Consider the following 16,489-nt stretch of genomic DNA (forward strand, 5'->3'; position numbering starts at 1 on the left):
GAAGAGCCCAGAGCATTCAGGAAACCAACATTTCACTTGGACTTAAGTACAGGGTAAGAGACAACAGAAAGAGAAATGTTTAGAAAAGTAGTATACAAACATTTTAAAAGAATGGAAAATCACTAAAGAGCTTTAAGCAAGAAAGAGACATGATTACATTAGTATTTATTTTTAAAAATTTCATTCTTTTGGCTATTTATTTTATGTGTGTGTGTGTGTGTGCACGCACACATTCATTTACGCAGTCTTGTCGGACTCTTTGCAACCCTATGGACCACAGCCCCCTAGTCTGTCCATGGAATTTTCTAAGCAGGAATACTGGAGTGAGTTGCCATTTCCTACTCCAGGGGATATTCTGAATTTGGGTCGGTTCAGGGATGGAACCCACATCTCTTGCACTGGCAGGCAGATGCTTTGCCACTGAGCCACCTGGCATTTTAGAAACCTACCTCTGGAGGATTTACTAGAGATAAGACTAGAGGATCAGACTTAAAATCTACTCAAGAAATAAATGTTGGAGAGAGTAGCTATCTGAAAAGACAGCAGAGAGTAGACAAGAAGAGAAAATTTTTTTAAAAAATAAGAGTTTAACTGGATGGCATGGGGAGGCAGGAGAAATCTAGAATCACAAGGGTGATGACAGTGTCATTCACTGAGATAAGGATATAAACGAGAAAGAGATTCTGCAGTACAAATGATGAGTCAGCTTTGAATCACATTAGCTTTTTATTTAATACAGTATTTAGGAAAAGGTGGTAGCATAAAACTCAATAGAAGGCTACACTGGAGTAAAGATTTGGGGATCTGGATTCAATACTCTTTTAAACCAAAATTCCATGTTCTCAATTTAAAAAGTTCTTCAAATAACTGGGCTTCCCTTGTGGCTCAGCTGGTAAAGAATCCACCTGCAGGAGACCTGGGTTCAATCCCTAGGTTGGGAATATCCCCTGGAGAAGGGAACAGCTACCCACTACAGTATTCTGGCCTGGAAAATTCCATGGACTGTATAGTCCATGGGGTTGCAAAGAGTCGGACATGACTGAGCAACTTTAACCTCACTTCACTTCTTCAAACAATTATAAATCTAAATCTTACACATTGTTAATTTTATAAACTCCCTTTACCATTAATTTTGCAGTTTGAGAATCTCTACACAGGACCACATTTTAGTTTCTCTTACATCCCTTACTTTTATAATCATAGCAATGCAGGAGATAAAATTTTAAAACATTTCACATCTGAACTAGACTATAAATAAGAGTGCAAAGTCAAGCCCAAAGAAAGGACTGATAAAGTCTCTTGTTCAGCATTAGCCAGGCTCAAACAGATGTCAGAGAATTAAAGCTATGATGCCCTACATTATCCACAGTATATAAAGAATCAACTTAGCTCCTATGTATCTTAGAATGTTACCAGTTATGTAATATGTTTGAGAGAATTGAAAAAAATAGTCACTCAAATAATTTTCTGGACGTCTTAAATTTGTGAAAATTTCTTTGAGAAAGGCTAGCTGAGGTAAATGAATTGAAGAGCAAATAAGTGAAAGCCATTTCTACTTGCTTTTGCCAGTTTTAATCAACCAATTTACTATTTTTTATAATATGGATAGTCATAAAAAAAGGCTCTCCTCTCTCTCAACATATTCCACAAATGAGAGAATTGATGGGCAAGGAGGAGTTCTAGGTATATGCCAGATCAACCTGGGGTTCTCACTCAATCAATGCCTATTTTATTTTAGTCAATGATTAGAACTGTACGGTTAGCAGTGAAAAAAAAAAGCAGAAATGCACTGATTAAACATGGGCCCACTGGTAAGTGACATGAAAACAAACTAAAAAAGTAGAAAAAATAAATTCAAGACAACCTGGGACCCATAAATAGAGTAAAAGGTTATGTAAACTGTAGTGGTACTAGGAGGATATGATATCACATATTAAAACAAATGATGTTATGAGTAATCCTAAATAAATACATAAACATGGTCTTCAGTGAAGCTTAAAAACGTAGTGGTCCTTTCCCACATGCCTCAGCAAGAAAAATGTTATCTACTGTTTGAAAAAAAAACCTGAAGAATCAATATTTACATTATGTTCACTAAAAATAAAAAATTTCAAAACTAGACAAAATGCTTATGATAAACTCTGACAATTTCCTCACCAGATTCTGCACTGATCAAGCTTTTACCATAGTTGCTTCAGTTCTTCTTTTTTTTTTGAAGTATTTAAAAGTAAATTATATCACTAATCATCAAGGAAATGCAAATCAAAACTACAATGAGATATCATCCCATACTATTATTATTATTTTTTTAACACAAAACTGTTTAATATTACCAAAATGTATAACATTACATTTAGAACCGTTTTTCTTTCAAATGGCAGCTAGGTATTTGAAGTGTTTTTCTTTTTTTTTTTTTTCCAGTTTTATTTACTTATTTTTTTACTTTACAATATTGTAGTGGTTTTGCCATACATGGACATGAATTAGCATGGGTGTACATGTGTTCCCCATCTTGAACCCCCGTCTCACCTCCCTCCCCATCCCATCTCTCTGGGTCATCCCAGTGCTCCAGCCCCGAGCACCCTGTCTCATGCATCAAACCTGGACTGGCGATCTGTTTCATATACGGTAATTTACATGTTTCAATGCCTGTTCTCCCATATCATCCCACCCTCGCCCTCTCCCACAGAGTCCAAAAGACTGTTCTATAGATCTGTGTCTCTTTTGCTGTCTCACATACAGGGATATCGTTACCATCTTTCTAAATTCCATATATATGTGTTAGTATACTGTATTGGTGTTTTCTTTCTGGCTTACTTCTCTCTGTATAATAGGCTCCAGTTTCATCCTCCTCGTTAGAACTGATTCAAATGTATTCTTTTTAATGGCTGAGTTATTGCATCATGTATATGTACCACAGCTTTCTTATCCATTCGTCTGCTGATGGGCATCTACATTGCTTCCATGTCCTGGCTATTATAAACAGTGCTGCGATGAACATTGAGGTACACGTGTCTCTTTCAATTCTGATTTCCTCGGTGTGTATGCCCAGCAGTGGGATTGCTGGGTCATATGGCAGTTCTATTTCCAGTTTTTTAAGGAATCTCCACACTGTTCTCCATAGTGGCTGTACTAGTTTGCATTCCCACCAACAGTGTAAGAGGGTTCCCTTTTCTCCACACCCTCTCCAGCATTTATTGCTTGTAGACTTTTGGATAGCAGCCATTCTGACTGGCGTGTAATGGTACCTCGTTGTGGCTTTGATTTGTATTTCTCTGATAATGAGTGATGCTGAGCATCTTGTCATGTGTTTGTTAGCCATCTGTATGTCTTCTTTGGAGAAGTGTCTGTTCAGTTCTTTGTCCCACTTTTTGATTGGGTCATTTATTTTTCTGGAATTGAGTTGCAGGAGTTGCTTGTATGTTTTTGAGATAATCCTTTGTCTACTGCTTCATTTGCTATTATTTTCTCCCATTCTGAAGGCTGTCTTTTCACCTTGCTTATTGTTTCCTTTGTTGTGCAGAAGCTTTTAATTTTAATTAGGTCCCATTTGTTTATTTTTGGTTTTATTTCCAATATTCTATATCCCCCACTATTAGAATGGTTATCATCAAAAAGATAAGAAAAAAATAAATGTTGGTGAGAATTTGGGGAAAAAGGTATTGCGTATTGTTGACAGTAATGTAAACTGGTGCAGCCACTACGGAAGACAGTATGGAGGCTTGTCAAAAAACTAAAAACAGAACGCATCATCCAGCAACTGGATATCTATTCAAAAGAAATGAAAACACTAATTCAAAACAAATATGTTTACTTACTGCAGTCTTAACATAGAATCACCAAGACATGGAAACAACCTATGTGTCCACTAATGAATGAATGAAGAAAATGAGGTGTGTGTATAAACATATATACACACTCACACACACATAATGTTTCATTCTATATACATAGAATTAAATAGTATTTAGCCATAGAAAAGAAGGAAACCTTGACACTTGAGACAACATGGATGGACTTTAATGGCATTATGCTAAGTGAAATAAGCCAGTGAGAGAAAGACAAATACCATATTATCTCAGTTAAATGTGGAATCTAAAAAAGCAAGAAAAAAAAAACCAACAAAAGAACCAAACCCATGGAGAATAGATTGGTAGAAGCTACAGGCAGGGGCAGGGACAGATGAAATGAGTAAAAGGGGTCAAAAGGTACTAACTTACATTTCTAAAATTAGTCATGGGGATGTGAGGTACAACATGATGACTATAGTTAATAATACTCTATTTTATATGCAAAAGTTGCTAAGAGAGTAAATCTTAAAAGTTCTCATCACAAGAAAAAAAAACTTGATATACGGTGACGAATGTTAACTAGACTTATTGTTGTGATGATTTCACCATATATATACAAACATTTAATCATTAGGTTCGACAACTGAAATTCATGTTTTATGTCAATTATGTTAAAACTTTTAAAAAAGTAAATTACAGATATCAAGTCAGTTTTAAACCTATATATTTCAGTATACATTTTTTTTAACAAGGACATTGTTTTACATGGCCATAATGCCATTATTAGTTTTTATACTCTTAAGAAATTATCAAAAAGTCAAAGTTTTATCACCTAGACTCTGCTAAAATCAGAGGATACTGTATCTGTAATAATCCTCTTACCTTTGCTTATACTGAACAATGTCATTCTTGGTGTGATTTATTAGCAGAAATGTAGCAGCTCCATCACGATAATCTGAAAATGTAATAACTGTAGAATGCTCAGCCAAATTAACTTCTGCTATAATACCTCCAAGCTAGAAAAAAGGAAAAGAAAATATTCTCTCTAATGTGATCATTTCCAAAAAACACTATCCAGTAACATTTAATAATAAAACTATTCTTAACAATAAAATTGTTCTTAAAACTATAGCTACTACATTTTTTTTGATGATTTAGAAAGTAATTCAAGATTTTATACTGATTTTTAACTGAGAGAAAAACCATGACTCTCAGTTATCATAGACAGGTGGGTCAAATTCAAGATGTGGTTTATTCCAGGCACTGTAACTTTCTATGCAACAATTAAATTGTTTATGTCTCTTGTGTCCTTTTAGAACTTTTTCCCCTTTGCAAAGAGAAACATTCATTCATTTTTGGTAAAACAAACAAAAATCACTATTACAAAATTAGTAAGTATATATTAGCTTCTCTAATCACACACACACAAAAAATCACTTACCTCATTGTCTAGACGCAGTAAAATACAACTTTCTTGCTTATTAAAATGTATCTTTTGGGGAGGGCTTTTACTTCTTTCAACTTGAATAAGAAGTTTATTAGAAGCATCCTCAGGCCAAAAGGGGATACACTAAAACATATATTATACATACTTATTTTTTAAAAAATGATTTCACCATGAAGACCTTTATCATTTTAATAAACCCATCAGAGTAGACTTAAAATAGTTTTAAATAAACCTCTGTCAACACTACTCTGGTTACTGTACTGCTTAGCTATAAACTGTTGATTTTGAGATGCGGCGCCACTTGTGGGCACTTGGAACACAAACAGTAATGGGTAGTTAGCTGACGAGCTAAAATAATTAGAGTGCTGTGAAGAGATGTTAATGTGGTCCAGAGCTAGAGTTGGACTAAAAAGTAAGTAAGCTGAGCCAAAGTGATCAGTTTAAAATAGGGGAATGTTCTATTACAAAAAAATCACAATTGGGTTGTGGGTACCAGTAATTTAAACAGTAGTCAAAGTACACACAAATGTTGAGTCAGGACAAATACTAAATTCAGAGTCTTGGAAGTCAAATAAGGATAAAACAAAAACAAAAATCAAGAGAAGTATCTAAAGTCTTAAAGCAGAGTAGAAAATAGGCTCAAAATCTTAAGAAACAACCTGGATATCAGTGATCTGGAAGCCAAACTAACAGAACAGGAGTTAATGCACCTACAAAGAAGACAACAGGAGCTGGAAACAAAAGAGCTAAAAGAACAGTAAACGGGACCTAGCCTCGTCTGTGAACTATTATGTAAACCAAGTCTTAGTGTGACAGGCTCCGACCAGGCTGGCAACCACATAATTCAATGAGACCTATGAGATCGTCACCATATGACCTGAGGGCAATGTAGCAGAACCTTGATGTTAGTGCCAAGTGCCTTAGCTTGTTAAAGTCAGTTTTATTCAGTCATAAAAAATAATTAATGGAACTAGACATGGGACATGGTTAAGGCTGTAAGAGGCTGAGAAAATTCCCATTCAGGGCTTCTTGCAACACTTATCTGGGAAAGTCATCTGGGAAACTCAAAACAGTAACAATACTAAGCCAAGCATATTTCCCAGGAGGAACTAACAAGACTGAAAATTATGTGCTCTCTGAAAACCCCCAAGCCTTGCTACTTCCTGGTAGACTCGGCTTTAAAATGTATGTTTTTATGTTTAGTAATATATGCTATACCTTTTCAAAGAGTTTTGGGCTCGACCTCCTGAGACTAGAGACAGTACCAAAATACTTGTCTTTGTAGTGGAAAAAATATGTATGTTTGACAAATCAATATAGCTAATAACCATAAACTGCATGTTAAGGTTGACTACTGTAAGCCAAAATTAAAATGCTAAGATTTTAAACTAGCAACAGAAATTTATCTTAAGAAAAGCTGAAATTGACAAAAGAGAAAGTAAAGTAAAAAATAATAAGCTGTTATGTTTGTAATTGCAATTACTGTAAACAGAAACTATTAGAAGACAGATGCTATAGATTAAGTTTTTAAAAATAGAAGAGCTAATAATCTTATCTGCAACTGACATATAATAAGACATAAAACTACTGTAAATGAAAGTATGGAAAAAGATATACCTAAAAAATATATAAAGTAAAACAAAGCTGGAATTATAATCTTAGCATCTAGATATATGGAGAGTTCTATGTGGTAAAGAACTTGCCTGCCAAGGCAGGAGATGTAAGAGACACAGGTTTGATCCCTGGGTCAGGAAGATCCCCTGGAGGAGGGCATGGCAACCCACTCCAGTATTCTTGTCTGAAGAATTCCATACACAGAGGAACCTGGCAGGCTACAGTCCATAGGTTAACAACAAGTTGGGCATGACTGAATCAAACAGCATGCAAACATGCACGACATCCAACAAACTAAGAATCCATGGACTCAAAGGAGCACACACGAAACATTTGCCAAAAAAATTCATATATTCATTCAAGAAATATTTGCTGAGAGCCTACTGTGTTTAATCAGTGTTGAAATCCTCCAAGAGCCCTCTCCATTTCACTCAGAGCAAAAGTTAAAATCCTTGCAATGGGTCTCAAAGTTCTACAGAAATACTTTTTACCACTGGTAAGTCTTGCTCTCTCCTCCTTTCCCCTCTCCAATAATCCTGGCCTCTTTTGCTCTCCCCATGCCAAATACTCTCTCACTTTAGATCGCTGACCCTGAGTGAGCCTTTGTCTTTAAAGCTCTTCCCCAGATATCCATATTGCTGAGGGGTTCAGCAATTTATTTTCTTGGGCTCCGAAATCACTGCAGATGGTGACTGCAGCCATGAAATTAAGACACTTGCTCCTTGGAAGGAAAGCTAAGACAAACCTAGACAGTATATTAAAAGGCAGAGACATTACTTTGCCGACAAAGGTCCACATAGTCAAGGCTATGGTTTTCCCAGTGGTCATGTATGGATGTGAGAGTTGGACTATAAAGAAAGCTGAGCACCGAAGAATTGATGCTTTTGAACTGTGGTTGGAGAAGACCCTTGGGAGTCCCGTGGACTGCAAGGAGATTCAATCAGTCCATCCTAAAGGAGATCGGCGTGAATATTCATTGGAAAGACTGATGCTGAAGCTCAAATGCTTTGGCCACCTGATGTGAAAAACTGATTCATTAGAAAAGACCCTGATGCTGAAAAAGATTGAGGGCAGGAGGAGAAGGGGACGACATATAATGAGATGGTTGGATGGCATCACCGACTCAATGGACATGGGTTTGGGTAAACTCCGGCAGTTGGTGATGGACAGGGAGACCTGGCATGCTGTGGTTCATGGGGTCGCAAAGAGTCAGGACACAACTGAGCAACTGAACTGAACTGAACTTAGTTATTTCTGTATCTGGCAGCTGAGCTGGAAGCTCTTGACAAGCGTACCTCTCACATTTTCTTTAGTATATGTGTGCTCAGTCATGGCTGACTCTTTGAGACCCCATGTACTATAGCCTGCCAGGATCCTCTCTCTATGGAATTTTCCACTCAAGAATACTGGAGTGGGTTGCCAATTCCTACTCCAAGGATCTTTCCAACCCAGGGACCAAATCTGCATCCCTTATGTCTCCTGCATTGGCAGACAGATTCTCCACCACTGTGCCACCTGGGAAGCCCTGCACGTTTTTTCCCTATCTGTTCAAATGTGACCTCCACAACTCTTATCCTTGACCACATTATGTAAAATTACAGCCCACTCACTCCTTGCACATTAGAACTCAAAATACCTCTTAGCCTGCCTTATTTCCTTTTCTCTATTAGACTTGTCACATTTAAATATACTATGTATTTTACTAATTGACTATGGCATTATCAGTTTAATGGTTCCCCCAAGCTCCCATTGAAATGTAAACCATACAGGACAGGGACTTGTGGTTTTGGTAAAATATGGCACATAAAGAGTACACAATAAATATTTGTTGAAAAAATAAATGAACAGGCAAACATGAAAAAAGATACAACTTCTAAAAATGAGAAATATAATTATTCAAATAAAAAACTCAGTTGAAGGTTCAAATAGCATACATACAGACACACTGTATGATATATACAGTAAAAAGTGTAAATTATGAAAACTACATATGCAGAATTTATCCAAAATAAGGGCAAGAGTTATACAGATAGAAAATGTAAAAAAAAAAAAATAGTAAGATATATGGAAGAGAGAATATAAAGTGAAAGTGAAAGTCGCTCAGTCGTGTCCAACTCTTTGTGACCCCAAGGACTATTCAGCCCATGGAATTCTCCAGGCCAGAATACTGGAGTGGGTAGCTTTTCCCTTCTCCAGGGGATCTTCCCAACCCAGGGATGGAACCCAGGTGGTCTAGAATAAATCTGATCAAAGATCCAGAAGGAAGAAACAGGAGTATCTAAGAATGGCAGTATTTAAAAACATAATCACTGCAAATTTTACAGAAGATATGAAATAATCTATAGACCTAGGAATAAAGTATCTCAAGCAGGATACAGAAAAAGAACCCACATGCAGATAAATAGCTGTAAGACTGCAGAACAAAGACAAAGAGAACTCCACAAAGGCAGGAGAGACAAAGATAACTTCCAAAGAAATGACAGAATCACAGCAGAATTTTCAACAAAAATGGAATCCAGAATATAGTAAATGCTACAACATGTTGAAAAAAAACAGGAATTACCAAGAAAAATTATCATAAAAGAAAGATGATGATTAAAACTTTTATGGATAAACAAAAACTGATGGTATTTACCGCCAACAAGCTCAAAAGGAAATGCTAAAGGATGTAACTCAGGAATAATGAACGAATATAGAGGATAGCTTCAAAACAAAAAGGCATAATGAATAAAAATAGCAAATACTTCTCTTATAACATACTTAGAACAAAATTTCTTCAGAAGTAAAATATTCTATTAACTTCAGGTAGTCTTTCAGAAAGCTCTTATCCACACACCTAGCAACTACAGATAGAGCAGAATCAAAATCTCATTCCTAAGACACTACTGTCTTTTTAAAGTAATTAGCTTAATCTACTCTATAAAGGCATTTCTAAAATCTTCCCGAAGAGAATAAATTTACCAATTTATCTTCATCAGTTTGCTGTATTGATACTTTATCCCATCTTCTACTGCTATATTTAACCCCATCTAGTTAGTGTCAGCCTCTTTTACAAAGCAATGCATTCTTAGATGACAATATTCAGGCTTAAATAATTAAATAAATCATTTATTTGGTTTATTCTGGTACAAATAGATACTCAAAATGTTCATGGAACTGAAACAAAATTGGGAGGTGGGGGTGGATGGATAAAACACTACATAGTGATTTCAGGTATCCAACTTCAAGAAAAAACAAAAATCGAAAGAGGTATATTTTTGAAATTCATTTACCCACCTGCTCCAAATCAAGAGCGAGCCATTTATCACTTCCCTCTTCAGCCACTGATATATGATATTTGCTTTTGTTTTTAATCAAAAAAAAGGGGGTAAATGTGACAATTCTGGTAATGTTAAAACTGCTAAGGTCTATAGTGACACCAACCTATGGGGAAAAAAAAGTAACATTTCAAAAACTATTACATTATCATAACATTCTTATAAAAACTAAGTACTTAACAGAGCTTAAATAAAAGTTTCCAGATGAGCACAGAATGAACTCACTTGATATTCCATTTTTGGGCCTTTACATTTAACAGCTCCATGACTACCAACTGTATCAATTGAAAATTGATCTGACAATTCACTATCAGTTACCATAAGCTGAACCTAGAAAAAAATATTTCAAATATATTAGTATTTAGGTACCTTTAAAAATTCCTACCTAAGTTGATATATTTTTTTGCTTTTTAGCCTAAACTATTGTTATATTCTGGAGAAAGGAATGGCAATCCACTCCAGTATTCTTGCCTGGAGAATTCCATGGAGAGAGGAGCCTGGCGGGCCACAGTCCATGGGGTTGCAGAGTCGGAAATGACTGAGCAACTAACACTACTACTACTAATGTTATATTATTAATGCACTAAAACTTCTCCAATACTAAATTCCAATCTTTCTAACCTCAAATATTTCACAAATGCTATTTCTACCTGCTTCATATTTTATTTTTCAAAACAAACTAAAAATGAGTGATAGTAGCTAAAGAAGAATGAAAGTTAAAAAAAAACTTCACATACCTTATTGTTATTGAAAAAGTGCTTTGGCTGAAATGAAAAGAGAACTGGCTTTTTATAATTAGGTGGATGCTTTCGATGAATTCCATCTGCTTTATACTGTAACATTCGACCAGTTTTATTAACCATCCAATAAGGACTATGAAATGCCATAACAGTCTGGCCAGTATTATAAGTCACATGGACAGCAATATCTAAATCAGTCTTTTCTATTTCTGTAACACAAGTAAAACTGATGAAATTAATATCTTGTTGATTAGGTTTTATATGATATTCACTTTTCCAATCATGATTAAGATAGTCAAGTAATTTTAAATGTAGCCTGGCTTTATCCACCTGTACAGTACAAAGCTGGGCTGAACGGCCTTCATGTAGAGTAAAAACTCTATGTTCAATCCCCTATAATAAAAAAAAAAAAATAGTCAATTTTTAATGCTTCAGAATAATATGCTAAAATATTCTACTTAATGATTTTGAATGCTATACAAAATATTTTTGAAATACTTCTGTCAGAAAAAGTCAAAAGACTTATGTTCAAGTTCTAACTCTGTCAACTGTGTAAACTTCTATAAAGCACTTGAGTTACTGTATTTGTAAAAAGGTCTAAATGATCTACTTCAAAGGACTATTGTGAAAATAAAATTAAATAATATAATGAGAAATTCTACTGGCAATAATGAAGACTATAAAACACTATAATTAGTAAAAATAAATCTTATCTATTAATACTAGTGATTTTAGTTGTGAAAAGTACAAAATAATGAAAACTGTATGTAATCCAAAATAAGCAATCCCTACCAACTCCTATTCTTGATTTTTAACTCTCATAACCCATTTCCCATACGTGTTTATACTGCATCTGACAAAACTCTCAAAACTGTTCATTTCTCTCCATCCACACCTGCATTACCTTAGTTCATGTCACTGTAACTCCTCCTTTTAAAAGTCTCCTAACTGCTCTTAACTCCTCTAAGCCCTTCTCCATACCACAGGTAAACTATCTTTCTAAAAATTGATCATCTCTTTCGAAAACTAGCAAACAGAATGTTATCCCTAAAAGCATCAAGTTAAAAGTTCTATTAAAATGGAACAGATAGCCCATCTGGGTATTCCACCTGTTTTTCTAGCATCTCTAATCTGGTTCCCTCCTGTTGTTATAACATAGGAACCTCTTCATCTTCAGACTTTAAATTACTTAAAGCAAAAACAATGTAAGTTTATTAATACCTGACATGTTCCACAAAATAGAATAGTGGTGCTGGTGGTGCTAAAGAGGTTGACCAGTAGAAACCATATGCCTTTCACTCACTGTGCTAAGTCCTTCACTACATTATTTGATTTTCCCCATATCCCAGACATGAAAGTTTTACTACCATCACTCTTTATAAGATAGGACAAATGATTTAGAAAGATAATATAACTCACCTAAAGACCCAGGGCTAGTAAGCGATAGAGTTAAGATTCAATCTCAAATCTATCTAACAGTAAAGAGTTATTTAATTCTTAACCACTATTTTAATTGCCAACTATATGGAAAATAGATATTCTTAAACCATAGATGTGTTAACTCCCTCACTCCGAAAAAAAAATTTGACAGAAAAGTATAAACACATAGTAAATTCCAATCATTAATAACAGACTCCAACAAAACAAATAATAGATTACAATGAAGAACTACTTTCTTACATATGACAAGCAATGGTAAATGGAATATTTACTTAAAATCCTAAGATGGAGAGATTCCTATTATAGCAAAAGGAAGGAATCAGATGTAATCTCTTAAAACAAAAGAGTATTTAAACGAAAAAGCATTTTTATAGGCATAAAATCTTTTTAGAAACCTAAAGGTATGAGAATAATATAATGTAGCAGGTTTTAAGTCTAGTAGTAGTATTTTCATACTAATTCTCATACTTGTTTGAAAAGTTAGTATCCATCTTTCAAAAATATGTAAAATACACATGCATGGAAAAGATTGAAAAATATATTTTAGAACTGAAATGATATCTTCATCAGAAGTGCTACCTTCAGATAATGTGATTACAGACAATCTACCTCTATTTTCTAAAATTTTCTATAGGAGTATCTAGTACTTTCATGATTTTTAAAATGGAGTATCTAGTACTTTCATAATTTTTAAAATGGCATATCATAGTTGTACATATAAATTATATCCAACTTAGTAACCATAGTTCTAAGGTAAATGAATGGAAAAAAATTTTTAAATCTTTTATATAACATCATTGAAACATTTTCATTTGAAGAAAATCTATACTGCTTGTTCACCAGTACTAAAATTTTTATTAGAATTTTAAAACACTGCTTTATTACTCATAATTTTAAATAACTAAAGCTACAAAATAAAAGACAAGAAGGCATTAAAAAATACCAGGATACCTCTATGTAATAAGCAATTTTGTAAGGAAGAAGATTTCGGAGTAGAATAGGTGGCCACAAATGTATTATGTATGGTAAGTCCCAACGATCTTCTGAATACACTGACATATATGTCAAATTATCTTTTTCTGGTACTATATTAATGATAAATGGCTTCTTGGAAGGGTTTATAGGTTTACATTTCTTCTTGAAAGAAGTACCATCTTGTTTTATCATTTCTTCAAAGTCAATTCCTTCACACACTTGATAGTCTGCATCTTCTGGCTTCAGAGAAAGTAGTGATCTACATAAAAGATTAAACAAAATGCTTTAAAAGAAAACACAAATTATTTGGTTGCAGCTTTAGAACAGTGAAGTTATCTTTCTCCATACTACTGTAATAAATTTTTATATTTTCACATTCTTAGAGAAAGGTAAGACAGATATACAGAAACATATTTGCATTTTAACTCTCTGTAAAATAATGAAGTTATTTGGCTTTCAAAAGGAGAGTGTTTTTCTTACAAACCTGCCATCTTGTATGTTTACAAGCTCATAACTGGTTTCTTGCAGAAAATACATTATCATATAGGTCATATATGCAACACACACACCCCTACAGATGTGACCTACACACTTACAGAAGTTGGCTTTCCTGGGTATGTGGTCCCAAGTACGCACCATGACTGAGTTCATGAACCAAAAATACATTTCTATAGAAAAATTAATCACCAGCTTTTCAAGGTTAATCAAATGAAGGCTTTCAACAGATACTTAACTTTACTGAGCAGGGGTAAGAAATGGCAACTCACTCCAGTATACTTGCCTGGAGAATCCCATGGACAGAGGAGCCTGGCGGGCTATAGACCATGGGGTCGCAAAGAGTTAGACACGACCAAGCAACTAACACTTTACCTTTATTGAAATGTTGACAGCATTGCAGAAGTTATTGCAGTGATTGCAAGAAGAGAGTGATATAAAGTATTGGATGTCACATATGATCAGTGGCTCCCCTGGTGGCTCAGAGAGTAAAGTGTCTGCCTGCAATGTGGAAGACCCTGGTTCAATCCCTGAGTCGGAGAGATCTGGAGAAGGAAATGGCAACCCATTCCAGTACTCTTGCCTGGAAAATCCCATGGACGGAGAAGACTGGTAGGCTACAGTCGATGGGGTCGCAAAGAGTTGGGACATGACTGAGCGACTTCACTTCACTTATGATTAAACCTTATACTTAAACATCACATTCTTTGTTTACATTGCAACTGTACTTGGGTTTAATAATTTTTTTAAGTCTAAAGTGTGTCCAAGTGTAAACACTTAAATGTTTTTATACTTGTAAAACTATAATTAGTGTGACTGTGACACTATCCCTTAATGTGTGACAACTGTCAATACTATCTCTAGCTATCATCATTTTCTTAAGCTCCATCCCCCAAATTTTACATATCTAATACATATTCTGTAATGATGCCTGATGGCGCCTTAAATGTGCTAGACTGAACTATGAACCCTCCACATCCATCTCTCTGTGTGTCTTTTTTTCAAGAACTTTAAGCTACTGGCACTCTGGACTATAAAATAATATTAAACTCTTTTACCACCACTCCCCTCCTTAGACTCATAGAGTTACCTGGCAAATCAGTTACAGATTTAGCCATTTTTACTTCTACATTCTCTGTATTTCATTCTTTTTTTCACTCTTACTTCTAACACTTAAACATATATATGGAATTTAGAAAGATGGTAACGATAACCCTATATGCAAAACAGAAAAAGAGACTCAGATGTATAGAACAGACTTGTGGACTCTGTGGGAGGAGGCGAGGGTGGGATGTTTCAAGAGAACAGCATCGAAACATGTATATTATCTAGGGTGAAACAGATCACCAGCCCAGGTTGGGTGCATGAGACAAGTGCTCAGGCCTGGTGCACTGGGAAGATCCAGAGGGATCGGGTGGAGAGGGAGGTGGGAGGGGGGACCGGGATGGGGAATACATGTAAATCCATGGCTAATTCATTTCAATGTATGACAAAAACCACTGCAATGATGTAAAGTAATTAGCCTCCAACTAATAAAAATAAATGGAAAAAAAAATAAAAATAAAAAAATAAAAAAATAAAAATAAAAGCTTAATTGTCTCTACATTAAACTAATGCCAACACACTCACATCCAGTTTATCAAGACATTTATTGGACCCATTACCACCAATGAGAAGGCAAAACTGAAAATGCACAAGTTAGTCAGTCTTTCCTCTTAAAGAGATATCAATCACATGGGAAACGTAAGGTTAAAAGGTAAAAAGGTTAAAAGGTAACTAATGATTATAAGATAACTATAGGCACCAAAAAACAAAACAATTGTACACTGCAGATTGAGCATATGAAGCCATAGTTAACTCTTTCTAGACTGGCCGCAGAGTATTTTGCAGAGGTGACAATTTTCCTTACAAACTTTCTGAAGGACAGAGCTGGATTAGAGAAATATGCAAAGTTAAAGTTTAAGAAATAAAGAGAAAACATGAGAGACAGATAATCAGCAAGAGGTTTTGAGTGAGAAGAACTGAATACTGAGGGACAGCTGAATGTGGATATTTGACTGCATGAGGGTCACACATAGTGTTCAAGAATGAACTGCACAGCTCTATTTACATTACAATTCTATCAATGAGCAATTAATAGATAAATAGACAGATAAAAGCTTCCCAGGTGGCTCAGTAATAAAGAATCCACCTGCCAAGCAGGAGACGTGGGTTTGTTCCCCGGGTCAGGAAAATCCCCAGGAGAAGGAAATGGCAACCCATTCCAGTGTTCTTGTCTGGAAACTTCCATGGACAGAGAAGCCTGGAGGGCTGCAGTGTATGGGGTTGCAAAGAGTTGGACATGATTTAGCAACTGAGCACGAGCACATAGATAAAAAGACAAAATATTTCACATTTTCTAAAGAAATTTCTAAAAAATTAATTATAAAACACTTGAAAAGGAAAAATCACTTTATAATAGTATAATAAAATCTAGAAGGCACCACTCATGTTCAGTTAGAAATTTGTTAAAAATCATGAGTAAACATGACTATGACTCTGATAATATTGCAAGCATGTAATCTGTATTTAGGAAAAGTAAAGATAATTTATATGTTATGCACATTAAGTTAAATATTATTACTTTAAAAATTTTAGGAATGCTGAAACTTAAATAAATTAAGAGATATT

General features: G+C 35.0%; 1 protein-coding gene across 4 annotated transcripts in view; it reads right to left on the bottom strand.

Moving 5' to 3' along the window:
- The window catches only part of VPS13A (vacuolar protein sorting 13 homolog A), a 253,635-nt gene that overhangs the window by 66,971 nt on the left and 170,175 nt on the right, over positions 1-16,489 (bottom strand). For all 4 annotated transcript variants that reach the window (XM_020879716.2, XM_020879717.2, XM_020879718.2 and 1 more), the window contains exons 47-52: positions 13,301-13,583; positions 10,907-11,302; positions 10,395-10,499; positions 10,129-10,275; positions 5,233-5,361; positions 4,674-4,807 (exon numbers count right to left, since the gene is read on the bottom strand). In XM_020879716.2, coding sequence (XP_020735375.2) covers positions 4,674-4,807; positions 5,233-5,361; positions 10,129-10,275; positions 10,395-10,499; positions 10,907-11,302; positions 13,301-13,583 — 1,194 coding nt within the window. The remainder of the gene's footprint in view (positions 1-4,673; positions 4,808-5,232; positions 5,362-10,128; positions 10,276-10,394; positions 10,500-10,906; positions 11,303-13,300; positions 13,584-16,489) is intronic.

This window comes from Odocoileus virginianus, chromosome 18 (assembly GCF_023699985.2).
Source record: "Odocoileus virginianus isolate 20LAN1187 ecotype Illinois chromosome 18, Ovbor_1.2, whole genome shotgun sequence".
NCBI lineage: Eukaryota > Metazoa > Chordata > Mammalia > Artiodactyla > Cervidae > Odocoileus > Odocoileus virginianus.